Source organism: Onychomys torridus, chromosome 1, assembly GCF_903995425.1.
Source record: "Onychomys torridus chromosome 1, mOncTor1.1, whole genome shotgun sequence".
Classification (NCBI taxonomy): Eukaryota; Metazoa; Chordata; class Mammalia; order Rodentia; family Cricetidae; genus Onychomys; species Onychomys torridus.
The window spans coordinates 116,063,557-116,091,353 of NC_050443.1; the positions used below are offsets into that span (position 1 = coordinate 116,063,557).

Consider the following 27,797-nt stretch of genomic DNA (forward strand, 5'->3'; position numbering starts at 1 on the left):
AGGTGGGTGAGCTTCAGGGTGATTATGTCCTGTGGTGAGGCTCACTGGGGAGCACAGGTGAGGGAGAACAGAGCACTCCCAGTGGGCATGAGGTGGGAACACTTGAGAAAAGAGGAGAGCATATTGGAAGGTTCTGAGACACAAGGCTCCAGGACAGCCTGGTAAGAGCAGGTGTCTGCAATTTGTTATTCTCAAGTCTAGTGACATAGGAAAACCCCAGCTTATCCAGAATCAGGGTTATGTAGCCATTTGACAAATGTGTGAAGAGAATGACCTAAAATTTCAATATTTAAAGAAAAATAGCCATGCCTTGGGATTTCTTTAACACAACTTTGAACTGCATGTCGGCAGAAGCCTGTTCCTCACACGTCTTCTCTTCATTCTGAAAACAGATGCAATGTGAACTGAACTGGAAACCAAGCTCCTTCCCACAGGATCCCATCCATAAACTCTACTAGGCTGGGGTGCTCTGCTTGACCTTGCCTGGGGTTTACTCTCCTTTGGAATATAAACTTGCCAGCCTGGATTCAGCTGTGGTGCAGGACAGACTAGCAAAGCCATTTCATAAATGCCTGTGAGAAACATGTGTGAGGGTGTCCCAGCCCCAGATCTTCCACTGTGGATTGTGTCTCTGTAACTCCAAGGGTTGACCCTCACCTTATCCTCTTTGTCTCCCACCAGGCTTTTCCTCTCCGGGGCTCGTAGCATCAGCGCTGGGGGACGGGGTGAACGGCTGAGCTCTTTGCTTTTATCTATAGGACCAAAACAATGCTCATTAGTATTCCATTTGTCATGTCAGTCATAATTTGAAAAAATTAAGCAAAGATAAAATGTGACTTTGAAAATCCAAACTGATTACCAATCTACAGGCAGACTCTGCCATCTTGCCTTCCAACTATCATCTAATGACAATGTTATCCTGATGCTGAGCCTCAGAGACATGGGTCTCTCACCTGGGCCCCTTCCTGACCAAGCCAAGGACCACCCATAATATCTGTATCTGTGACTCTCTGCAGCCCTCTTGTTGACCTTTCTCTGAAGATTCTGGCTGGTCCTACTCTGTTCCCCGTAATCTTTTAAATAACAAATCCAAGGAAAAATGAGCACATGAAGAGTATCCCCAACAAAAACTACATGGTGAGTCAGCACATGATGGGAGGTGGTAAGAATACTACTAGCAAATGGTTAGCCACTGCCATGGCTCATCCCATATGGCTCATATGCTATTCTGGATGCTATCACTTTCCCTGGCTTCCCAATACCCGGGCAGTCAGAGCTTCCTTGGTCCATCAAACTTCATATGGGCCTCAACTCAGCATAGTCTAAATCACCTTTGTTAATGTTGTGTGACCAGACTACTTGGGCTGGGGATAGGACCCAGGTCTTCCCCCAGAAAAGAGAAGGAACAATATGTGACACAGAACCAGCCTAAGTAAACCTTTGACAGCTGGTAGCCACCATGGACACCATGGGACATCCCTGATGGGTATGGAGAAGACCCCAAGCTGGCCATACCTCTAGCTATCCCTTGCTCACCACCAAATGGGTAAGGGTTTTTTTATGGGCTGGAGTGCATGACATTTGAACAATAATTAGATGAGCAAAGGAGTAGAGAAAAAGACATAATCTGGTAAGGCTCAAATGAAAACCAAGTTGAAATTTTTAAATTTCTTTTTCAAACAATGTCTATCCAATGGCTAAAAAAAACATAGCAAATGCTTTCAAGAAAAGACAGCACACTGATGACTGTTTTAACACCAAGAATAGAAAGGGAAACTAAACTATCCAACTACACACCAACCCAACAGAAAGAGAAACCACCAGAGAAACAGCAGCAGGGTTCTCCTGGTTTGAGAGCAATGACATTGGGACACTTCCACTTCTCAAGATGGAGCCAGAGCGGTCTGACATCAGCCTCTATTGGGAAGGTCACAGAGGGGAAAGCAGGAGATGGCAGGAATAGCTTCCCCTGTGTGTGCATGCCGCACAAATGCACACACATGTGCAAACATGGACATGCGAAAATGATGACCAGTGGCTTCCTCTGGGAAAACATCAGAGCCTGGAGAATGAGGCAGGCAGGGCAAGGCAGGGTAATCATCTTGGCACCTTTCACCTGCAATCTTTCTTGATGTACCACTGTGAATATCTTGTGCATCACCAACATTATGATCACTGCCAACACTGCATCCTCTGCCATCCATTTTGTTCAAGTTAATGGATGGGGTCATGCAGATCTTATTCCCACACTGGACTTGAGGTGACCATCATGCTCACTGTGAGTATCTGTACCCTGAAGGCTGTGGCTGCAGAGCCAAGCAGTGACAGGGCATCCTGAGCTGTGAGGAGGAAGACTCACTGAGGTATGTTCAGTTAGCAACTGTACTTCACAGACAGAGCACCTAACAAGCTCTGACCATGGACAGAGTAGTGCTGGAGCACAGAGGCACTTTATCTGGACCAGGCAGAAACATGGATGTTACAACTCTGGCCCCTCTTCTCCATCTAGGAGTGGGTGTGAGCACCTAAGGGATGTCATGAGTATGAGGACCCTTGTCCACCACTGTCATTCTGCAGAAGTCCTGGCTAACATTTTCCCCAGAGGACAGAGAGCTGGCACTTACATCTGAAGGAGCAGCCATTATTAGCTCAAGCTGTAGGCAAGCAAGCCAAGCATGCAACCCTGGTGTCATGGCTTCCTCATATCATTGTCTGTGCAGAACTGAGCTTCCACTACATGCCCTTCCTTTCGCACAGAAGTCAGACATGCTAACCACAGGGCTCCGGCACAACCAGCCACAGCCACAACCAAGACACATCCCTAGGCCTGGTCAAACTATCTACCCAATCATTTCAAGATTAGCCAGGAAGTGGGTAGGGTGTGACTCAGTAGAAGTGTTCTTGACCAGCATGTGTGAGGACTGGGGTTGGAGGCTCAGTATTGACAAAAATAAGAAGAAAGGGGAGGAGGGAGGAGGGGAGGAAGGGAGGGAGGGAGAAAAAGAGAGAAAAAGAGGGAAAGGCAGACAGGTCTACAGGTCTACCTTAGAGGAGTTATCAGCTTCACATTCTGGTGAATAATCAAATCTAAGTCAAGAAACAAAATATAAAGTCAAGGAAATTGGAGAATTTCCTCACCTATGATGCCAAGCCTTGCTGCTGAGCACACTGAAATTTCTAGAGCATATGTCTTCAAGATGGCTCAGTGGTAAAGGCTGACCTCTATAAGCACAGAATGCTATACACAGAGAATGCTACATACGCACAAGAGCACACACACACACACACACACACACACACACACACACACACACCACATGACACACACACACTAAAAAAATAAGTAAATATAATTTTGAAAAGACTTCTAGAAGACTAGGGTCACACCTGAAGTCCATTCATTGTTAACCTGTGAAGTAGACCTGGACACAGGTCTCTGTCCTGATTCCACACTGGGCAATTCTGCCTCCATATTTCACAGAGCAGGATGGGCAAGTCCCTGCATCATGACTCCATGGAAGAGTGAAGAAAGAACACATGGATGAAATTACCATTTGCTTTGTGACACACCCCCTCCCAGGGTCAAAAATCACATTAAAAAATGTACACAGGTGAACCTTGACGTCAGCCTTGAGCCAGGCTGTCTATACTTCTCGACCCTGTTACCTGTTTTCTCTCTTGCCCAAAGTGCTCTAAAGAGAACAACTTTGTTGTTCTGAGGCATAAAGCAGGGGCAAGGCCATTCAGTTAATAGTAGCTGTGATCCTTGCCTCTTCATACCTTCTAAATTCACTATCATTGACATTGGACCTGGGATGGGACAAAGCCTGATGCTTCTGTGCCTTCTCTAGGCACCTGACAGCTGAACGTGTTTTCAGTCCAGTAAGATGCCTGGCTTGCTGTCCAAAAGTGGAGATCTCACTGTGGAGACATAGTTGGTTAGGTCACTGGCCAAGCTCATGAACTCAGACCTACCTACTTGAGAGGTCAAGGTGGAGCTGCAAGCTCCTACAGTAGGATATCATGATCTCTAGAGACCAGTCCTCATCCTAAACATCACTAGCAAGACTCTGGTGTGGTCAGAGGGGCAAAGCCCATCCCTGTTATTCATTGCACCTTATAAAAGGTTCCAGCTCTAGGTTCAGCCTTGGCACCCAGGATATAGGAGAGCAAAGTTTGTTAAGAGGCTTATAAACAGACACAGACTCTTACTTTGCCTCATCTGCACCCTAAGAAATGGGATGGGCAAAGGTTTGGACTGAGGTATATGCAGGTATGACTAGCCATAGCAGGAGGTCTAGGCTGGCCAGAGAAATGCATGAACCTGTGTCCAGGGGACTTTAATGAGAGAAGTGCAGAGATGGAGCAGCCACTGATAGCTCTTGTGAGAAACAAAGGGTGTTCCACAGGCTCCTCTCAGAGCTGGCCAGGCAGGGCCCAGGGCCCCTTGTCCTTCTACCTTTCATGCAACCCTCATCTGCAGAATGAAGAAGAAGGAGCAATCATAAGCTGAACTGACTTCTTGCTCACAGTGCCCAGCCCAAAGCAGGCCCAGGTATGGGAAAAGAAAAGCCAAACTTCAGGGGAAGTTAGAGGTTCTGATTACTTTTACGGACTTCACACATTTAATTACTGAACTGAGCCCTGTTTTGTGACCATAAGTGAGTGGATGGGATTTTACTACCCAAGAACAAGCCACAAGCCATTTGGTTTGGACTTTATCCAAAATGTCATAAAGAGCAAGCTGTACAGAACAAGACAGGATGGACTTTGCAAGGAAGGAGCAAGGCTGGGATTGCCTCTACAGTGCATGCTCTATAGTTACAACACAGTGACCATGGAAAAGGACATGCACACATCTTCTAAGGACATGTAAATTAATATCCATGGTCAATCAAGTCAGTGGAATTGGCAGCAAGGCCAGGTGTCTGTAATGCTATTCTTGAACAAAGGAAGCAAGGCTTATGTTTATCCCTCCATTATCTTAAGAAGGTATACTGAAGTCTTTATTTAACTGGAAACAGTTGATCTTTGGAAAGATCAGATTTTAAAGGCTAGCCTTTGAGATTTATGGGTTCATATTGGTCCTCCTGAGTGCATCTTGGAGAAAATATTTTTGATGATCATTTTAAAGCCCTTCATGGCAGACATATATCCCCTGAACACCTGTGACAAATGTCTGCGCCTTGCCCTATGTGGTTGCCTTAATAGCCAACTCTTTTTAACAGCCATTGATTTTGCAGACCCTGTGGAGGTGCATGGGGGAAGCTCCTCGAGCCCCCAGTCATAATTGGGTCTGTGCTCCAACCATTCCACTGTGGAAGTGCTTCCTCTACGGCTCTCTGTGGGCCACTTCCAGGGTCCACTCTGACATGCTTAAGTACTCTTTGCTTTGGGCCTCTCCACAGACTCCAATGATGCCATCATAAAGGACTCCCTGAAGTGGCAGAGAGAACTGCTTTATGGAGCAAAATCAACAAGTTGTAAGACTTCAGGTCCCCATGTACCTGGGGGAGTGCAGGATACATTTCTGTCTCGGAGCAAAGCATGATGGTAATGCCTTCCCTGCAATCCGTCTATTGATCAAGCCCAGCATTGATTTGAAGGCTCCCCAGTGGCTTCCACTTTGATTTTTCTCCTTGGCAATGTTGAGGGCTGGGAGGATAACATGATGACAGGGTAGTCTGGGAGGACAGGGGGCAGAGCTGTGGAAGTCACAGGAACTGGCAGGTGTTGGCTTACTGTTCACAGAATTTCTGCACAGTGCTCCTGTGTTGGTGAGGAGAGGTGAGAGAAATGATGTTATCCATCAGGGCTTCCTGAAGGCTGTGCCAGCTGGTTGGTGAACAGAGGGTTCCTCAGAACCCTTGGAGGTGCAGCCAAAATTAAAGCTGGAGTCCAGGAGCCAGGGGACAGAACTGTCCTGATGCACAGCTCCAGGAGCAGGACAAGGAGTTTACCACCTGACTGGTGAGCCCATCCCAGGATGGATAGGCCAAGCAGAAGCTCTGCCAGGAAGGCTTGATCACAATGATAGTCACACTAGCACTATCTTCAGAGACCTCCTCCCAGGAAGGGAATAACCTCCACTCTGTGAAGTCACTGCCAAGCTCTGCTCAAGCCCAACAGCCAGCTAGAGGACACTCCCGTGCTCCTGGTGTCCATCTGTGAGATAATCCTGCAGCCTCTCCAGCTTCTGGCTCTCCAGCTTGGCTCACCAAGTTCCACAAAATTGAAGATCATTTTCATGGCAACGCAAATCACTTCTGAGTCCTCCTAAATTTTTCACAGGTTGTGATTCCAGAGTTGACAAGTGACAGAGAGAATTGATTTTTCCACCCATTTTTATATTCTTGGAATTTCCTATGCCAATGAGGTGGTAAAACATTCAGACAGGAGGGCAGGGCTGAGCTTCCTCAAGGTGTGGGGATCCTGGACTGTAAGGCCATCCTGGCCCTGAAGGGTAACCCACCCTGTAACAGATACCAGTTTCTCTGTTCCTCCATTGCTCCACTTGAATTTAGGGGAATCCTAGGTCACCACTGGACAGAATAGCCTGTGAGGTAATGGGTCAGTTTCCCTAGAACATTCTAGAACCTGAAACAGTCTGGCTGCCTGATGCAGGTAGACCACATGAGGCTATGGATATAGGAGCATTACCCATCACAGTGCCAGCTATATGAAGGAGACTATAACACAGCTGTACTATGGGACATCAGGAAGAGAAGGGTGCCTGAGACACACTTAGGCTCTTTGATGATCCTGTATATGGTAAGTATGTTTCAGTTTCCATGAAAGTACTGGACAATGCTACTGGTCCCCCAGAAAGCTGTCCCCAGGCCACTAGGGCACTGTAACCACCCACCCCAGATGCAGTCTGTGAGGTGCTATGCACAGAGGAAGTGGACAGCATTACATTCTGGATCCAGACAGTGATGGCAGAGCCAGCTTTTAACCCACATCTCTGGCCTCCATGAGCATGTGGTCAGAGGTGAATTAATGGATTGTGAGTGACCTTGCACAATGTTCCAATCTCCACCCTACAGCTGAGATTTTAAAGGTAGGAACATTAAGTTAGACCATTCCTGTAAGAAAGCACACATCTTGTAAGAGCTCTGGGGTCAGCACATGGCAGTAGGGGGACCTGGCCACAGACTTGGAGCAGGGAAGAGGACAGACAAATGGGCTGAGGCTGGAGAAGATGCAGAAGCACAGGTTGGGGTAGGAGGGGGCAGGAAGAGAGAGGTTTGTGTGACTTTGAAAAACGTAGCGCTTTTCCCCCAAAAGCTTAAGTCCATTTCAGTGTCATGCTGGGTTATTCAAGCAACATCCACCACTCAAGACAATGCAGGCTCATAGCTGGCGGGAGGAGAGCAGAGATGCATGCCCCTGTCTAAAGGAAGAGGCTGCGCTGCACTCTGGGAAGCTGTGCTCTGGGAAGCTCGGGATCATCACAGTTGTTCCTTAGGACTCGTTGCAAGCACAAGTGAGACAAATTCTCCAACTCTCTAAGATGGTGATGCTGTGAACAGGCAATGCACACCCAAGATGCATGTGCATGCACACACACCCACAGAGATACAGGCACAAGCATAGAGACACATGTGTGCACACAAGTTTACACAGAGACAAAGGTCTATACTATACACAGAGACATATGTGTATACACAGAGGTTCATATGCAGAAACAGATGTACACATGGTATACACACAGAAATGAATACAGATACACAGATACATGTGCACACACAGGTATACACACATACGCACGCATGTACATATATACAGATATGTGTGTACACATATACACTCACAGACACAATTGTTAGGTTTTTAGTATCATGGATGAATGCGATATCTCTTTTCCTGTTAGTTAGGATCCACACCAGGGCAACACAGTCCTCCAGCGCCCCTGCTCTGACTTAAGGTCAGTTCCTACTTATTTTTCATCTGTAGATGTATCCCTAGACTGGTGGCCATTTTTATTTTTAATCTTTCAGCTTCTACATTCTTAGATAGTTAGGAAGTCTCTCCCTTTTGGCTCCAGGGTGTTTTCAAACTTCCTGTGTCCTCCCAGGACCTCTAACATCAGCTGCTTCATAAGAGCCACAGATCACTAGAGGGTGTTTACTTGGGTGCCTGAAGGATGAACCCCACCGCTAAAACTCACAGCCCTCCATGAGATCCCAGTACAAGAGATTCCAAGGCCAGAGGGGATGGGGTCTCTTCAGGGTGATGGAGGGGGGGTCATGACCTGTGGCAGGTGCCATGACCTTTTACATCTGCAGGTTACATGCTTACTGTGTAAAGATGGTATGTCTAAAGCAGGACGATGGCACAGTTGAAATCCCCAAGAGCTGAGCGGAGATAAGCACACCATGAGGACCCACCACACAGCACCACACTGCCATCTCCACAGAACACCGCTAACCTTTCTCCCAGCACGCTGTCTCCCTCTCTCCTAGGCAAACCACTATGCATTCTCCCAGACCAGCACATCAACTCCTGTTCCCACAGCATTCTACTGTCATCTCCTCTGAGCGTCCCCAAGTCTGCTGATCCTCCAGCTATCTGAAAACCACTCAGAGCCAGGCGTGAGATGCCTGCAATGCCACTTATCAGAGCCCAGCTAGGGAGAACAAGAGGCATTCGAGTAAGAATTTATGCCACCTTTTTCTAAGCCCATCTCAAGGGCCCCTGGGATGCTCGGGCCCCATCAGAGGTATCCATCACATTACAAATGCTCTGGGGATGCAGAGCCTCGCTTGCTAGTTCTTGTCTTCATTAAGTCAAATCAGAGTCAACAGATGGGACGAAGGCACTACACTCCAGAGAGCCACAGTTAACCATGTAACAAGAAAACAAAGCAATGCCAGTAGTTCGGTAGGACCTACTTCATAGACATGAGTGTGTGCCAGCTCGTACATACTCACAAGAAGGCTGCACCTGGGTGTTGCTGTCCCCAAGATTCTCACTCATATGGCTTTGCCTCTCTCCATCACAGGCAAAGCAGAGGGTCACACTGAGGGCCATGAGAGCTGGAAATGTGAGCCAGGTACTGCCAGAGCATATTATATTAAAAATATAAGAAAATATAAACAAGCTTTATTGCTATATTGAAGACTTTTAATTTTTTGAGATTATAAAGTAAATGTATCATTTTCTTTTCCCTTTCCTCCCTCCAAACATGGCCTCTTTTTCATTAATATGTTGACATACACACACACACACACACACACACACACACACACACACACACACACACACACATGCACTCCTAAATGCACCTAAGAATTGCTGAGAGTGGGAGTAATATCTCCAGAGAGGAGCACACCAATGGGGTGTCTGATACCAAACGGCCAGCCCTGAAAACGCTGAAGACTCCTGTCTACTGCCCACTGTGTGTTCACAGAAGAGATGAGACCTTAAGAGGGTTGGTGCTGGCCTAAGGTGCATTTGGACAAGATTAAAACTAAGTGTGGCTGTCCTATCATTCAAATACTGGCATTCATCACTTCATATTTTAGAACTTCCTCAAAGCACCTTTTTATATAACCTTCAGTTAAATATAGAAGAGAAAGCATGATTAAATGTATTCATTTTCTAAATTGCATCATTAAATTTTATAAAATAGGAACATTTTGTAAAAATAGGATTCAATATTAAAGCAATTGTAACACAAGGGAGAGATTTGTTACAGCTGCATCTCTAGAATGGGGTACTTATAACCACAGAGTGGATCCCAGTTTAAGCTACGCCATTACCTCCGAGGATGACAGTGTTGCTGGATATCTGAGGTGTATGCTGTATTCTGAGACACCCCCTTGTCACTCTATTCTTGTGATTTGAGAGCTTTGGACCTCAGGCTGGGAAAGGTGTGTCCTCCAGCACTGGACCTGAGCTCATAACCCTGGGCCATGGGAACTTCAACTGTCTGGTCAGCATGGAGGAAGAGGGAGAGAGCTGCAGCTGGTCAGATGAGAGATGCCTGTCTCTGTCTACCTGACTTGAGAAGTCACAACAGGCTGGGACAGTAGCTACCATTTCCAGAGAGAGACATGGGCTCCACTCAGAGGCTCCAGGTTGAAGTTGGACAGGCCAAGTTGTCAAAGCCCAACTCAGTCACTCAGCAGCCATGAAGTATAATTGCTTTTCTTCTCTGAATCTTCATTTTTTCTACCACAAAACAGAGTGATGGCAGCTCTAAACCAAGATGCTAAGTCCGCAATGCCCTACGATACACAACATGGTGGATGTTTCTTGATACAGGGTTCCAGTGCCTATTAGACCAAAAAAATCCATTTGAGTTAGTCTTATGTACCCCCAAGGCCAGTATCTTTTATGGCTTGGCTTCTCCTGGGGTCCTCATACTGGGAGAACTTCAATAAGTTGATAAAGTAGAAGATGCAAACACCTAAACAATTCAGACATAAATCAGGATTTATGATTAATTCATCCTAGGGCACTGTATTTGCATGATTTAAATGAACAGATACTTAGGCAGCCTGAGCACAATGCACAAGAGTACTTACTGTGCTGGCAGCCCCACATGATGGAATCAAAAGGTGATTTCAGAACACTGGGCTCCCTGTGCAAGTTCAGAGAGCAGCTTTTGATTTACAGGCCTGCGGCTTGAGCATGTGCCTGCCACTCTCCTCCAGAGAGCTCAGATTGAGTCAGTGCTGACTTCTGCATGCAGGACTAATCTACATGGAAATGCAATCCTCACCTAACTGATTTATTCTCACATTTAGATGTAATAAAATTAATAGCGCAGTTCTCAGCTCAGTTGATGAAATTAACTCAGACTTTCTTAACCAGCCTCTTCAGTTATTTTCTCTATTTTCAAAAGGCAAGCTATCCCAGTCATTTGATACAAATGGCTTTAATTAGCTTAAGGCAAACATAACCTTTAAAGAATGCAGGCTTGGGGATCGTGGGTCCTGCACTGAAAGGTGGGAACAGTTCTGTGCACACAGATTTCATTTGTCACATTGAGCCATGCCATCTGATTTGGGCTGGCACCAATGCAGACCAACCACCCATCACATGGAAGAACACTCTTCTGCCAAAGCATAAAAAAAACACTCTGTCATGAAAGCCAAGCAAAGTGCATTTCTATGACAAGGACAATACTTTTCAGAGGATGGGAAGAAAGAGGCCCAAAGTGGCTGTGTCCTAGCTCTATGAACCACAGCAGGGACTTGATAGTCTTAGAAGCTGTAGACATTTTCCAGGGAACTTGCAACTTTAATGCCTATTTCATTTAGTGACACTAAAATTTTAAAGTGATCGATCCTAACTTACTATAAGGCATCTGCTAAAACAAGACCCTCTTGTTTGGAAAACACAGTGTTTCTCCAGGGTCTATTTCTCCAATATTCCATTGCAATGCAACCCAGGGGTTCCTCACCCCTGTCAAACTAGAATCAGGATTTCTGCTGCACAAACTAACACTTGTGTTTGCAAACCTGTTCTCAGGCTTCCCTGCCCTCGGCTGGCTCTCCCTGCCCTAGGCAGGGTAGAAGCCAATCCCATTCATTCCTCAGCAGATCTTACTCTCAGGAATTCATCTCTGCCCACAGCCCTTCCCCCATGAGATTTCATGACTGTGTTTCTCTAGAGTGACACTGTCCCCATCTCTACCACTTGTATCCTCCCCTCCCAGTTCTTCAGTGTGGGCTGGGGACCTGACCTCCCTAGTCTCTGGACCACATGGAGGACGGTATGTTGACTACAGAGCAGATTAAAATCATTGACTATTGTGTGTTCTTTTTCAGAAGACGGAAACCTTGACCTCAACATGTCTTTCCACAATTTCACTTTACAAGTGAGGCTCAGTCACCCTCCTTGACACTGGTTAAGTCCCCATCACTTCTATATCAAGTGACAGGAAGAGCAAATTGTCCCTGTGGCCTACCACACTGCTCCTTTGTGCCTCCATGGCTCAAATTCTGGGGACTTAATTCCCTTTCTGCCTGGCAAGGCCCTCCTCTTCTCAACAGAGAGTCACACTCTCGCACCCCTTCAAAGCCTGCCATCCAGGCTGCCTCACTGAACAGGGTTCTCACTGCCTGTGTGATTTTAAAGATGGTTTGCACATTTCCATTCTTGTGTATCACACAAAAAGGACCCATCTCATGTCTGTAAGCTCTGGAAAAAGAAGTCATGCCTCTTAATCTTAAATCAATTATAAATCAACTGTATGACTGACACACATTAATTGCCCAATAAATACTGCATAGCTGACTAAATGAATATAACAGTGAATGACCTGCTATCCACAGGAAGAGACAAATGGGCTTGTCATCTGCCCTTCCTGATTCTCATGTGGAGAGCAATCAAATAAAAGAGAAACAAGCCAGAAATTAAACAAGCAGAGAGACACTGTGTCCTGCAAGAGCCTGGACAGCTGGCATGGGAATTCTGCTACCAGAAAAATGCCACAGTCACATAAGGATCTCAGCAGTGAATGGCAGGCAGGGGGTCAAGGGGTGAGGGGAGCACCACCTTCAAATGAGAACTGGCTGCCACAGCCCTCATTCTGAGAGCACAACAAGGGAAGGTTCTCACCCATCCTGAGGTGTGAATGGGCAGCCATACCAGCAGCAGAAATAAGGACAGCTGTAGGAGCCAGATTAACAGGGTCACTGGAACTCATACAGGAGAGAAGAAATCAGGCCTATTCAGAGCCTGCACATTATCCTCTAAGAGACTAGCTCTTCCCACCACCAAGAGTGCAATGTTAGCACTGAGGAACATTGGGGACTGTGGGTTCTCAGATATTTGGGGGTGTATGCTCTGCAATAGTCACATATGCCTGTATATATGTCTCCCAAGATCCCAGCTAATCAAGAGTCAAGAGTTTGGTCCTACCTCAAGTCCTCCCTCTGTGTTCTATTGTCCTAACCTCAGGATGCATGTCCCTGGACCAACAGGTAACATTCTGTGATGGATGATGTCGCTCTGTATGCAGGGCCCAGTCAGGACCAAAGAATATTCTGGCTACAATTCTGCTTGATGGTCCACTCCTGATACCCACAAGTTGGCCTTTGTTAGAACTAAGTCCCTGCCCTGAGCCCAGAGGGGCACTGGCAAAGATGTTCCTGGCTCTCTGTACCACACTTCATCCTTCCTGACTCCATCATGGGAAATTAAGGCTTAGGACATTTGCTGCATCTGGACAAAGGGTCTCCCTGGAACTCCTTGGGGTCTTGAGTTTGCAAAACCTTGATGCCTCCTCCACTACGCCTCAGCTACAGCCTGTCCTAAGGGGAGTGTCAGACCTTTGCATTCTGTGAAGCTCCTGGGCCAACGCAATGCAAGTTCTGTGCTGAGAAGCTTTGCAAGGACTTAGCCCCACCATTAAGAGAGAAGGAACAGGTGTTATCAAATGTGTACATTCTATGTTCTTCCTCTGACCCTGGCCTCATGTTCTTAAGTCTGATTCCTACTGTCAAGGGGTTCTTTTGGACATGAGTGGAATGCATGCTCTCCATCCCAAGTTGCTCTTTGTCTCCTGAAAAGTAGCCTCCTACTTTGGTCCCCAGCATACTTCCTGGTCAAGGGGTGGCAGGGACTTTGCCTCCTCGGGTGCAATTAGAGCAACACGAGCCAGCATCTGACAAGAAAATGGAGAGCTTCAGTACCATGGTGGCTAATTGGTGGTGTTATTTATGTGGTTCAAATGCTTGTGAAGTTTCCTGGCTGCTTCTGATGCAATTAGTCTCATCGATGGCAAGGTTTATGAGTTGAAATAGCGGGGATTAAAGCACCGCCTAACAGAATGGAACACAATAAAAATGAGTGTAGACTGCTGGTCTGCAACTCTAGGCATCTAGGAAACGGGCATCCAAGTTCTACAGGGAGATCATGGATCCTTCTTTTCAGCAAGTGCCATTAACAAATCCGTGCCAGAAACACTCACATACAAGGCCCACCGTGGACAGAAAAGAAATACAGAAACCCACAGCATGCACCCACAGAGGCAATTTTGCTTTCTGACAGTTCCAGCTATTGAATTAGTACCCAGAAACAAAGGTGAAATTCTGTACTTCATTTGTTCCTGGTTCCACTAAAGGGCAACAATGTCAGTTGCAATAATTCAGGGCCATCCTAGAAAATTCAAAAGGTGATTTAAACAAGTAACTCAATAGTTCTGACTTGGGATTTTTTTAACATGTGTAAATAAATAAGTTACTTTCATGACTGCACATTTTAAATAAACTTAAACAGGTATCATCTTATATTCATGATTTAAATTTCAAAATGTAAAGATAGTTCAGCAGGACCTTTTCCCTCCACTCATACCCAGCCACACAGCTCTCACAGGACAAGTTGAATTTTTCCACCCATCATAAGGATTTCCAGATGTTTCATTTATTTAGAGCAGTATTAAGTTTGTATTTGCCTTTGGCTTCTCTTACTCACAAATAAGCCGTGACATACATGTTTTGAATAGTCTTTCAAAATACAGTGTCTTTGAGATCCAGGTAGTCATCCTCTTTTTTTCTTTCTCATCATGTGTGTGTGTGTGTGTGTGTGTGTGTGTGTGTGTGTGTGTGTGTGTGTTTATGTGTGTATGTGTTGGGGGTGGGAGGTAGGTGGTCAACATTAGGAGTTGTTCCTCTCCTTCTACCTTGCTTGAAGCACAGTCTCTTGTTGTTTACCACTGCATAGCCATGCTAGCCCTTGAGTTCCCATGTTTCTGCTAAACTCTACCTCCCTCACAGTAAGAGTTCTGGCATTACCAACCTGTGCTATTGCGGCTGCATTTTTATGGGTCTAGGAACCTGAGTTCAGGTCCTTATGCTTTGTTTTTGTTTTTGTTTTGTTTTTGTTTTCAAGACAGGGTTTCTCTGTGTAGTTTTGGTGCCTGTCCTAGATCTCACTCTGTAGACCAGGCCAGCCTTGAACTTACAGAGATTCACTTGACTCTGCCTCCCCAGTGCTGGGATTAAAGGTGTGCACCACCACCACCCTGCCAGGTTCTCATGCTTACACAGCAAGTGCTTTACCCCCCTCTCCCCTGAGCCATCTCTTCAGCCCCGACCTCACCATCCTTATTGAGTCAATATTTACCTCGTTACATGTTAGGCTGTATTTCACCATCATGTATGTATGTAGAAATGTACATGAAAATTTTTTCCAAAACTCACAGAGCTTTTGCAAAGAGCAGCTCTGAACACTCCAACCAAATAAGTATTCCAGGGAACTTCTGGGAGGATAAGTCCCCAGAAGAGGTGAGGCCAGTCCAGATGATAGTTCCTAAGATATCTTTCACTGGGGTGCTCTTTCCTTTGTCCCAGAGATTCAAGGGACAAACAGTGTGACTCCTGTCCCTGTGGTTAGACATTGGCATTAAGAGTGCCTCTGAGCACTCCTAGTCCAGGACATCTGTGCCTGTGCTTCTGTGAGCTCCCTAGTCTCACTTCCTGCCTGTCTGTCCCACAGACTTTACCCATCCATGAACTCTGTGAGCTACATTACTGACTGATCTGCACAGACATGCCTGTTGGTGCAATAGTGACATGAACATCAAGGGAACAACCAAATGCTTTCTAATTGAATGTAATTAGATGATGATTAATTAAATTCCACAGCATGAAACCCACATCTGGGCACTATTATCAAGCCAAGAAACTGTGGCTAGAGAGGCCATAGGCCCTAGAGGAGAATCTACTAACTTTTTATATGTTCAATAGACATAATATTAAACTGACTCTTAATTACATATCATTTTACCCATTGATGGATATATCTCTCAACCCTCACCTGAGAAGATTCTATCTGCAGTAGATGGCGATCAACACAGAGACCCATGGTGCAGAGAATAAGAGACTGTGGAATACTCTCTCCTAAACAGGACATCTATATCACACCCATTCCTTCCAAGGCTAAGGGACCCTTGAAGAAGAGGGAGTGGAAAGAGTGTAACAGCCAGAAGCAGTGGTGACCACATGGAAACTGTACTGGAACACAACTGGGCAGTTGCACGTGTGAACTCACAGTATGTGACAGCATGCACACACTTCATGCAAGCTCAAGTGAGACCAAATCCTAACATGCAGAGGGGAGCTGGGCATGAAATTCTACCCCTAGCTAAGGAACTGCTGGAAATTGATAGCTACTGGGAAAGAGACAGTGTTCTTTAGGCATGTGGCCCCTGGCAAGCCGACCATGCTCCAGTGGAAGGCCACACACCCAAGCACATATGAGAAGCACAAATGGATTTGATCGGAAACAAACAAGAAGCAAAAATGGATTTGATCGGAAACAAACAAGGACACAAAGTTGGGTGGTTGGGGAAAGGGGGTGGATCTGGATCTGGGAGGAGTTGGCAGAGGGGTGAATAAGATCAAAGCACATCATACAACACTTTTAGAGAAATAATAATAATAATAATAATAATAATAATAATAATAATAATAAAATAACCAGAAACTGCAGAAACATGACAGACTTATGCTAAAGAATGTTCAAGTCACTTTTGATCCCATTTTTCTGTGTTGCATACTATTTAAACAGTTCTGCATTTGAAAACAATTCTGAAGCACCATTTTCTGTGAATGGAAACATACGCTTCTTCAGAGGCATCAGGAAGGAAGTCACCCATCAGCCTCTATATCCAGTGTCATAGTGCCCAGCTAAGACATACTCAGGGAGCTTTGTTGCAGGTCACAGGACTCTGCTCATCCTATCTACAGATCACCATGGGAACCACAACATGTGTACTATAGATGCTTTACTGCCCAGTGTGTTCCCACAGGTGAGAGTTCAAAGTTGGCCACTTTGAGTTGTCAACGTAAGGGTAAGTTGAGGCACAAGTCTGAGGACAGGTGTTTATCTCAGCCAAAAGTCAAAGTCCAATTCTAGGCGTCCAGGGAAAGGGCTCCTGAAATGAGGCCAGTGCCTAAATTCAGAAAGAAAATGGGGATGACAAGAAGAGAGGAAGGAGAGGGGAGAGAGGAGAGGGAGAAGAAAGAGACACTGCTTAAATATGCCATGTCCAGCCACAGGAAGAAGTTCCCATAGGCCATCTTCCATCCCTGCGCAGGTTACCTGGTGCCCACATGGCCCCATGCCTATTAGCTCCCACAGTGACAGCTGCTTCAGGGCTATGGACATCAGAACCTGCAGCCTAGCCCCGCACCTTCCTGTCATGTGTGAGGAACCCGTGGAAGTCATGCCTGACTTGAAAGGCCATGTCTAACTGAAAACTGATCATGAATTTCTTACCCCACCCGCGACAGCAGCATGAGACTCCCCACTCGTGTACCCTTGGCTTGACCTTGGCATAGCTTCCCACAGTCTACCCAGGCATGATGGGAACAATGACGAAAGCGGACTGGAAGGGCATGCAGCCTCGAGGGGGCAGTGGATCACCCTGGCTGGTTCTCCAGGAGCACAGGAGCATGGGAAAGCAACCCTGGGAGCACTCTGGTGCCTTGGCAGAAGCTAAAGGGAGAATCTCGGAGCTCATGCCTCCTAGTACTTCTGAGAACCCATCCCTGACGACTTGAGATCATTCCTTTTGCTCAGTATTTTAGCACACACATTCTCTGTGTCACTGGGCTGTTTTATGGGCACAGTGCTAATGGGTGCCTCATGTTTCAATAGAGACACACACCACAATTTGTTCAGCCCTTGCTGCCTGGCACACATACATCTTTTCCATCCTGAGTTCCCTATTCTAAGCTGTGTCCTTTGAATATCTTCACTAATGGTCCTCTGGGGGCCTGTAAGGGTCTTCCACACGTCCAGTTGTCGCTAAGTCTAAGATCTATAGGGCACTCCTCCAAGTCTTGCTGCCTTTATTCCACTTGCAGGGTTCCCAGGGCCTTGGGCTGCCAGCGTACCTGCCAGCACTCCCCTAGGGACGGGGAAAGAACAGATGGGAGACATTAGGAAGGACTCCCAAGTGCCAGGCTATGTGGGGTGGGCTGGGGGAGACAAGGCTGGTCCACACCAGGTCTAGTGGGCTGGAGGCCTGAAGATAGACCTGTTGACAATGTTTCCAGGATAGGCACAGTGGCTGGTACTACAAGGGTAAGTCAAGTGTTCTGGCTTGAAATATGTTGTCTAGACGCTACTACTACGCGTCTACTACTGCCAGCTACACACGCGAGTTCAGGTCTCAGCCACGGCCTGCAAGTGTCCACACTGGGAGCAGGATGTCCCACCACCAATCAAGAATCTGTGTCCCTACATCAAAGCCATCAGAGAGCAGCTGAAACTGGAGGTGGCAATGTCACCACAGGGTACACTTCCAGTCCTGTTGTTAAGTGGAAAAGACATCTAGCAGATATCAGTGGACTAACAATCTCAAGTTTACAACTCCACAAGGGTGCAAGGCCCTCGGTATGATCCTGCGCTCTGTGAAACAAACACAAAATCTTGTGTGGAACTGGGGTGTGGGTTCTTAGTTTTCAGGTACAAGGCCCTGGATTCAGTTCCATTCCCAACACCATAGGAAGAAAGGAAGGAAGGAAGGAAGGAAGGAAGGAAGGAAGGAAGGAAGGAGGGAGGGAGAGAGGGAGTGAGGGAGGGAACAAGAGAAGAAAAACAAACATCCACCACTATTGTGGACATTTGCATGCACATGTATAAAATTCATTGCTGACACTAAACTGTTTCTAGAAGTTTCTTCCGCATTAAGAATAGAGAAGGATTCTATGTGCTTCTTTTTTTTTTTTTTTCCTATGTGCTTTTAAACTGGGAAGGAGAGATGCATTCTGAGTTGCAGTTTCCATTTTTAAAAAGAGAATGCTTGCCTTTCATAGCTTAACTAGAGGAAACATTGAAATAGTTAAGAATTTATAGATATAGACTGAGCAGGTTATATTTATATATCCAGGTTGTATTTACATATCTAGGCACATGCGTGCATGTGTGTGTGTGTGTGTGTGTGTGTGTAAAATGAAAGAGAGCAAAGGAGAGGAGGGTATATGGGAGAGTTTGGGGGGAGCAAAGAGGAGGAAATGATATAATAGTATTACAACCTCAAAAATAAAAAGAATTAAAAAGTAAAACAGAAGATAGAGACATACCCCAAAATGGTCAGCTGCCTTGAGATTGTCAGGCAAGCACTTTCCATGAGGAAGGCTGGGGTGGAGGAGCTTATTCTAGTCTGTAGCAGATTTGAAGGCAAGAGGGCCAAGACTATAACCAGTCCAGTTTGTTTGGTTCATCCCATGTTAGACAGGAGCACCACTCACAATTCCTGAACCTAGAACCATGCCTTCCAGGCCACCCTCCTTCTCAAACCCAGGGAGCTGGAGGGACCCTGTGGTCACCTCATGCTAAGTAAAACTGCCTGCCCTGGGGGGCCAAGCCTTGGATGCACTGAGGCTGGGGGAGGGGAGGGTTGTGCTAGTGTGCTCCAGGCCTGTTTCCAGCCTGACAGCTCAGGAGAGGTGAGGAACCTGAGTAGACAGCCACCTGTCTCTACTGCAGTGTGTGGTGACAGGGTGTGGTTCATTGGGCAAACAACAGCTTGTTGGTAAAACAAAGGAAGAGAGATGTGACCTAAGCCACCTGCCAGGCAGTTTTCAACTGGCTGGATTCATGTCTCAGCAACCTAGCAGCCTTTGCAGGGCTCCTACCCCAGAGTCCTAAAAGGCCTCTTGGATATCACTGGGCTCAACTGATGGACTGATATCTAGGACTGCTCCAAGGAGGAGCAGGATTGTCAGCTGGGCAGTGTGACCCTCACACAGCTGGTGACTTTGCTGGTGAATTGTAGCTTCTCCTCTTAATTATAGTCATGCTGACTGGATCATGTGACTCTTGGGATGGCCCACCTAGATTGGGTTCCAGAACACTGCAGTGAAAAGTAAGGAGCTGTAGCTAAAGATGCCTTCTCCAAACCTGGTTTTCTATTAAGTTGTATTAATGTCATTTTTCTCTAAGTTGTCCCTATCATTGCTGTCCAGGCTCCAGAGATAGAGGGTGCTCAGCTCTGGGCATGCACTCTCAGAGGGCTTTAGGGGACAGCTCCTCTGGGTCTACAGGTTGAGGACTGGTATACTGAGGGGGGGTGCCAGAGAAAAGTGCTGACCCTGACCCAGGCTCACCATTACAGGCTCAAAGACTCTGTCTAGACACAATATATAGTGGGAATAAGGATGGTTAGGGTACCCAGGGCTCACAAGCCTCTCCTAAGGGAAGTGTGTGAGTCATACAGCTTAGTAGAGCTGCAAAACATCTGTCTAGCAGCTCCAGGTAGAGAACAAGATCAGTGTCTTAGTTTGGATTTCTGTTGCTGTGAAGAAACCGTGACCATGGCAAGAAAATATTTCATTGACACTGGTTTATAGTTCAGAGGTTTAGTACATTGTCATCATGGTGGGAAGCATGGAGACACATAGGCAGACATGATGCTGGAGAAGTAGCCAAGAGTTTTACATCTGGATCAGCAGGCAGCAGGAAGAGAGAGTAATACTGGTCCTGGTTTGAGCATCTGAAACCTCAAAGCCCATTTCCAGTGTCATATTTTTTCCAACGAGGCCACACCTACTTCAGTAAGGTCACACCTCCTAATAGTGCCACTCCCTATGAGACTATAGGAGGCTATTTTTATTGAAACCACCATAGTCAAGCCCCCAAATGTACATGTCCTTGAATTAAAGGGTGTTTGCCTATGGGTCTGCATCTGGTGTCTGTAAAAAGCCAGAAAGCTTGTGTTAAGACTTATTCTTCAGGGCAGAGTTCCTCAAAAGAACACACCATGTTCCCTGCCTTGGTAGAGAATACCTTTCACCACTATCAGGCCCCAAAGGGAGTGAGCAACCAGTCTGTGGCCCTGTGAACAGGAACCCCAATGCATAGACACTAGATGGCTGTTCTGTCCCCAGTGGTATTTACTTCCATGAACTTCCCAAAACAAATCATCACAAAGCTGAGGTCTTTGGACAGTAGAACCCATGCCCCTGTGGCTCAAAGGCATAGGTGTAACCCCCAGACGAGATGGGTAATCTTTCTATAAGGGCCTGAGGGTAGGCATTTGCCTTTTCTGGTTCTTGGTGTTTCCTGGCTTATGGCAGCACGGCTCCAGGCTATCTCCATCATCACACAGCCATGGTCTGTGTCCTCTCCTTGACAGACAACTAACTAATGACTTCTGCAAAGGCAACAGCCTGAGGCTTTAGGTGGAGGGACTTTGGGGATGCTTTGTCCCAGAACAATTGTAAAATAGATCTATGTTTGAAAACTGAAAAGCCTGACTCATGCTTCCAGATGGGTAAGGTTGATCCCACCAGGGAGTCGGCATAGAAGTGATGTCACATAGGGATATACCAAGAGGGTCAATGTTGGGATGATCCCTTACTACTTATTCTGTGAAAGAACCTGACCTCACCTCCTCATTCTGCCTGCCTGTGGAGAGAGAGCTTGTCCATCAAAGCTTGCATCATATCAGGTCCCAAGACAGAGATTCTCCTTCCTGAAGTCTAGGGTCCACCTCAGCAGGGGACTCTAACTCCCTTCCAAAGTGGGATTAGTTTCTGGGTCCCCAACCCATCTCTGTTCATTCTGGTCCACTCTGAAAGTCTAGCCAAGCCAGACCAAGTGAGTCACAGCATAAAATCAAGTCCATCACTCTCCATCCAATTCGAACACACCTGGATTTACTGTCTTTACTGACTGATAACTGGTTCCCTTTAAAAGAGAGAGAAAATGTTAATCTTAGCAATTTATTCTTTTATCCCAACAGCTCTCCTGTGTGGAATGCCATATAATTAAAATTTGAAGTGTAAGTCCATTGTGAAGCAAGAATTAGACGCACCGGGCTATTGGCTGTGTCACTTACTTCTGAAATAGGGAGCTATGAAATCTAACCAGCTTTTCAATTTCTCCTAATGTCAAAAAAAATGGCAATAAAATAAAAAAGTGAGAGAAAGGGGGAGAAAAAAGGGAGGCCCTGGAAACAGTATCCAGAAAACTGCATTAGACATGAGCCATCCCCACAGTGATTTCTCTAGGGAATTGCCTCGTTCTAGCCCATATCTCACACCATAGACTTCACAGACCCACTAACCATTTATTAAGGGAAAAAAGTCTCCCTGAGTAGCCAGGAAAGCCAGGTCAGTGCTGGGATGCATGGCATTTTGTGTGTGTGTGGCCTCTCCTGCCGAGTGTTGTCACTGGGGCCACTGGCACGCCTCGTCCCTCTTCCTAGAAAGACCTTTGTGCCCCCTCACCTGAGCCGCCTTGCTGAGAACTACAGCCCTGCAGGTTCAGACTCACAGAAAACTTGTCTTTCCCACAAAGAGGCACACAGGACCTGAGAGGCTGTGGGATCCCTGGCATGGACACAAAGTTCAGGATGTGGTCAGTGACTTACAGTAAAGTAGACAGGTCCCACCCTATCTCTCCACAGTCTCTGCAGAATCTTTGTAGACAGCCTCATGAGCACCAGAGTCTGCCTCTGGGGGTCGGGGGGGGGCGCTGCTAAGGGGCACTTCTCAGCATACAAAGAACATCCCAGGCAACAACTGAACTGTGCACCTAAGGAAGGCTCACATTAGCAGTGAACCCTCAAAGTAAAGGCAGGAGGGGCACCAGGAGTGAACATTTTATAGATGGGCTATGAAGTCCAAGTCTGGTCAGCACAAATGGGGCTGGGGAGAGAGAGATAGCTGAGGGGCAACTGTCTCCAAGGTCCTCTTCCCTCAGCTCACCAAGGAAGGAAGGACAGAATGCACATAGAGGAACTGAATTCACCTAGAAAAGCAGCAAGCCATACAAAAGGGGCAGATCCTCAGCAAGGCAGTCATGGTAAGGCAGCATCAGAGACAGTCCAGCTGTTTCCCCAGAGCCTTTCCAGATCAACCATGGGCCAGGCACAGCACAGATCCTAGGAGCAGAACCCACACAGGCAGGGTGTCGTGGCTCATTTCAGTGAATGTGAAGAAGAAGGACCAGTGGCAGCCACATTCCCTGTAAGGTGATTGCAATGATAAGAGAGTGGAGCACAGGGTTCCAGAAGCCCCAAAGACAGCTGAGCTCAGTGAAGGACTGGGGTCAGTGCAGCCCTGGGCAAGTCAAAGTCCCAGGCTCAAGGCCCAAGATTACCACAGAGATGCCAGTCACAGGGAGAGGGGAGAGTCTACCCAGGGAAGATCAGGAGGCCTCTGAGATCAAGTAAGGGGTAGGGAGACAACTGACCTTCACATCTGTCCATCTCCATATCCCAAGCAGGTCTTTGTACAGACATCAGACATCCCATAGTTGACCACTGTCCACAGGGCCTTTCCTTAAAGCTGATTCATAAATGGTGCAGAAATCATGCGTGTGTACAAACTCTCTCTCTCTCTCTCTCTCTCTCTCTCTCTCTCTCTCTCTCTCTCTCTCACACACACACACACACACACACACACACACACACACACACACAGGGCACAGGCAGAAGCTAAAGATGTAGAGATCTCCCCAGTCTCAATCCTCTTATCTGCCCACCTGAGCCTCTAGCACCAACACAGTGAGATTTCCTATCTCCAAAGCAAGGCTCTGTTCTTAGAGATGTAGACTTCACAGTGGCTTTTCAGATGAGCAAAGTGTCTGTGTAATGTTGACTGTGTTCACACTCAGTCCTGGTGGAGAGGTGTCTGTTATTTAGGAGGATGTGCCCTCAGGGAAGGCTCAGAGCAAATTTCAAGCCCACTGTCTGCCGGTTCCTTATCCTCAGAAGGTGTCTCAGCCTATGACCTAGAGAGCCTCATCACCATTGCCTAGCTAGAGCACAGAGCCAGCTCACCAGTGTCTCTGCCTTGTCTTTGGCCAACTTTTCTAGAGAAGACGACGTCTTGGAGTTTGACATCCTTTCTAAGCCAGCTTAAGTGAATAATCTAGACTCCAGAAAGCTATGAACCACTTAGACAGAAATGTAGACAGAGTTTACTGACAATCTCTAGTTAATATGAAGGAGAAAGTGGATTCTTTCCTACTGTAATTACAATTTAAAATAGGAGTTTTGTTTCAAAATGCGTTAAGAGACCACTATTAGAAGGCTAATGAACATTTTTACACACCCATGGTATAACCAGTGAAATAGTTCTGTCATTACAAGTGTGAATATTCCAGATAAATGTCCTTATAAATATAGAATGAATCGCCTTTGCCCTCTTGGGGCCAGCCACCTCCTCTGCATAATCACCCTGACTCTCATTCCAAAGGACCTGGCAGTTGAGTGCCCATCTGTCTTCCCACCACAGCCACAAACACTGCCTCTGAGCTGGGCATCAATTATGCTTCAGAGTTATTTAAGGAGCTATTAAAATAAGTTCTGAAATAAACCATTGTGTAATTGTCTAAATGCATATAATTATTTAAATAATTTTAAGCATAAAGAAGTTTGTATATTTTTAATATTAATCTTCAAATATAAACACTTCTAAAATATTGCTTGTTAATATATCAAAATTCTAATTATGCTACTCTAAGAACAGCGGCATGACAGACATTTTTAAATCACTTAGAAACACAGCACTCCTTGATCAGACCACATCTTGCCCCTGTAAATTCACAGGACAAGTCATTCCAATGGATATGAAAATTAGATATCTAGAGGACACATTTCTGAGTTTTGAAGAAGGAGGAGGAGGAGGAGGAGGAGGAGGAGGAGGAGGAGGAGGAGGAGAAGAAGAATAAGAATAAGAAGAATAAGAAGAATAAGAAGAAGAAGAAGAAGAAGAAGGAGAAGAAGAAGAAGAAGGAGAAGGAGAAGGAGAAGGAGAAGGAGAAGGAGAAGGAGAAGAAGGAGAAGAAATGGAGAAAGAAAACAGTCATTTTTTTTCTGCAGAAAGAACATCATGAGAGAATAATTACCTAGAGGAAGTAAAAGTCCTACCCAAGATTCAGAGCCTTTCTCTTCTTTTCTCATCCCCACAGCATTAGAAGAACACTGAAAGATGTCATTGGTAGAGAGGGACATGGCTTGCCCTGCCTGTGGCAGCTCAGTGACCAAACTGGAAGCTCCTGGTCCCTCGTCTCTCACACTGCAGTCCCCACAGTAGCCAGAGTCACCTCTGATTGACTGATCTCTCCAAAGTTCCCCACAGACACTCAAAGTCAACACTTATGGTCAGCTTCAAGGAAGAACAAGATGTGAGAATTCTTTGAGAAAAGTCCCAGCAGTGGGACACTGGCCATGCTTCTGATGAACCATGACCCAGACCTGCCATATTTCCCAGCCTTCCAGACTGCACAGCAAGGGGACCAAGGAATATCCACCACTCTGGGTGATACAAACCATGGCAATGCCCAAGAAGTTCCCAGAAAGTCTCTTAATTCTCCCTTTCTCTGCCATACCCTCTCCTCCCTTCCCTTATCTCCTCTCCTTCATTCTCCTTATCTCCCTCACCCTCCTTTCCCCTCCTCCCCATTCTCCTTTCCTTTCCCTTCTTAGTATTCCTTCTTTGCCCACTACTCCATCATGCCCAGGCTGCAAGCATATTTTGCTTATTAGTAATAAATTATATCTGCAGTCAATAACTCATTTTCCAAAAATTAATTTGGGAGTGACAGCGCACAGCCTCCCACATGAAATCGAGTAGGCCTTGCAAACTGCCAAAGCACCAAGTCGTTATTCCATGACGGGACCATTTTCTCATTTTCCTCCAGTCAAGATTTATAGTTTCCAGGAGGCACTGCCATGAACCTTCATGTCTGAATCAAAATCAAACCTCCAGGACATTGTTCCTTCTCTGATGTGCCTCTACCCACTGGAGAACCACCTCTGAAGAAGCATCCAGACACTGGTACTCTACACATCTGGGGATGCTGGTGGGGCAGAGGAAGGGCAAGAAGACAACAAGCCCTCTACCCTCTACCCACTACCCACGGTTGCAATCAAGAGGCTTGCACAGCCTTCAGGGGCCAGGAACCACTTTAGGACCTCAAGAAGCCAGAGGTGGAGCTCATGTCACAGTAGATGCCTCAGATCCAGAGGATGCATGCTGAGTTCAGCCCTGCTGAATCTGCTACCATGCCAAAGCTTTCTGTTGCAGCTCCTTCCTAGTGTCCTGGGCCCAGGCTATATCAGGAACTAGATTAGCTAGAAGGTCTTCCATTTCATACGTCTCCATGATAGATAATGCCCCCTGCTCAGGACCTTTTCAATCACCTCCCCCACTGAGTTCAGTGAATGCCAAGTCTGAGCTGGGAGACCGAGAGATCCAGGCAAAGAAGGATGAAGAAGGACAAGAAGCTTCTCTCTGCAGACAGCCACATCTGCTACCATGGGGAGTGCCAAGTGGCTCAGAAGACAAGAAGCAGATACACCAAGGAGAGGCACAGCCCATGGCCCTGATGGGAGGCCATGGGCCAGAGCTGTAAAGCCTCCAGGTCACCAGATCAACACGTCCCTAAGCAAAGTCCTCTCTTCACTGTTGCTGAGAAGACCTGTGGCCCCCTGACTAGATTTCTCTACTTCAGATGGTCTAAGGTTTGTGTGACACACATGTGGATACACATTCCCTCTGTGGTGCACACAAAGGAGGCAGCAGAAGGAAACTTCTCTCCCTCTCCAGCTGTGTGATCTCTGAAGTGATACCCAGTCTCTGGGGACCTGAGCTGCTCAGCCTGGAGAAACCATGAGCAGAGTGTCTCACAGTCCCTTCCCCACAGGGTTGCCAGGAGCTCAAGATGACCCTGCATCTCCTTAGTTTGCTACTTTGAGCTTCAGTTACCTACAGTCAACTGAATTCTGAAAATATTCGATGGGAAATTCTAAATCAATGAATTCATATGCTTTCATCCGCATGCTGTTTTTGAGTAGTGTGATGAAGTCCCAAGCTTCCAACCTGGAATTCACTATTTTGTCCAACATAAATGCACCACCTGCTTCTTGGGCTCTTTGGCCACATGGAAGCTGTCTCAGTTGTCAGATGGGCTTATGTTCAGATAAGCCTATTTTACTTAGCAATAGCCCCCGACCCACCCCCCAGATCCATGATGCTGGTAGTTTGAATGTGACAATGAGAAGTAGTTAAGTATTTCCTTTAAAATAAAAGGAACAGCCTCAGAGCAGCTAGGTAACAAGGAGGACCCTAAGAGGGACACACATGGATTGCCCTAGGAAGAGGAAATAAATAAGATCTCCAGGGTAAACTGGGGGCAGGAGGGGGGAGAGGGGAGGAGATGGGAGATGAGAACATAAGAGAATGGGATGGTTGAGTTGGGGGAGGGATGGAAAGGGAGAACAATGAAAAAGGTATCATGATAGAGGGAGCCATTATGGGGTAAGGGAGAAATCTGATGCTAGGGAAATTCCCAGGAATCCACAAGGATGACCCCAGCTAAGACTCCTAGCAATAGTGGAGAGGATGTCTGAACTGGCCTTCTCCTGTGATCAGGACTACCCTAATTGTTATCATAGAACCTTCATCCACTAACTGATAGAAGCAGATGCAGAGATCCACAGCCAAGCACTGGGCCGAGCTCTTGGAGTCCAGTCAAAGAGAGGGAGGAAGGATTATATGAGCAAGGGGGTGTGCCAAGATCATGATGGGAAACCCACAGAGAGCTGACCCAAGCTAGTAGGTGCTCATGTGTGGTGATATTATGTTACCCAAAATATTGTGTACCCTAATAAACTTACCTGGGGTCAGAGAACAGAACGGCCACTAGATATAGAGGCCAGAAAATGGTGTCATACACGCCTTTAATCCTAGCATTCCAGAGGCAGAGATCTGCCTGGATCTCTGAGTTTAAAGCCACACTGGAAACAGCCAGGCATGGCAACATAAGCCTTTAATCCCAGGAAGTGATGGAGAAAGCATAAAGGTATAGAAGGCGTG

At 46.5% G+C, this 27,797-nt stretch overlaps 1 protein-coding gene across 1 annotated transcript in view; it reads right to left on the reverse strand.

The window, feature by feature from the left end:
* Positions 1 to 27,797, reverse strand: part of Tcerg1l (transcription elongation regulator 1 like) — a 193,156-nt gene that overhangs the window by 70,944 nt on the left and 94,415 nt on the right. The window contains exon 5 of the mRNA XM_036197367.1: positions 658 to 752. Coding sequence (XP_036053260.1) covers positions 658 to 752 — 95 coding nt within the window. The remainder of the gene's footprint in view (positions 1 to 657; positions 753 to 27,797) is intronic.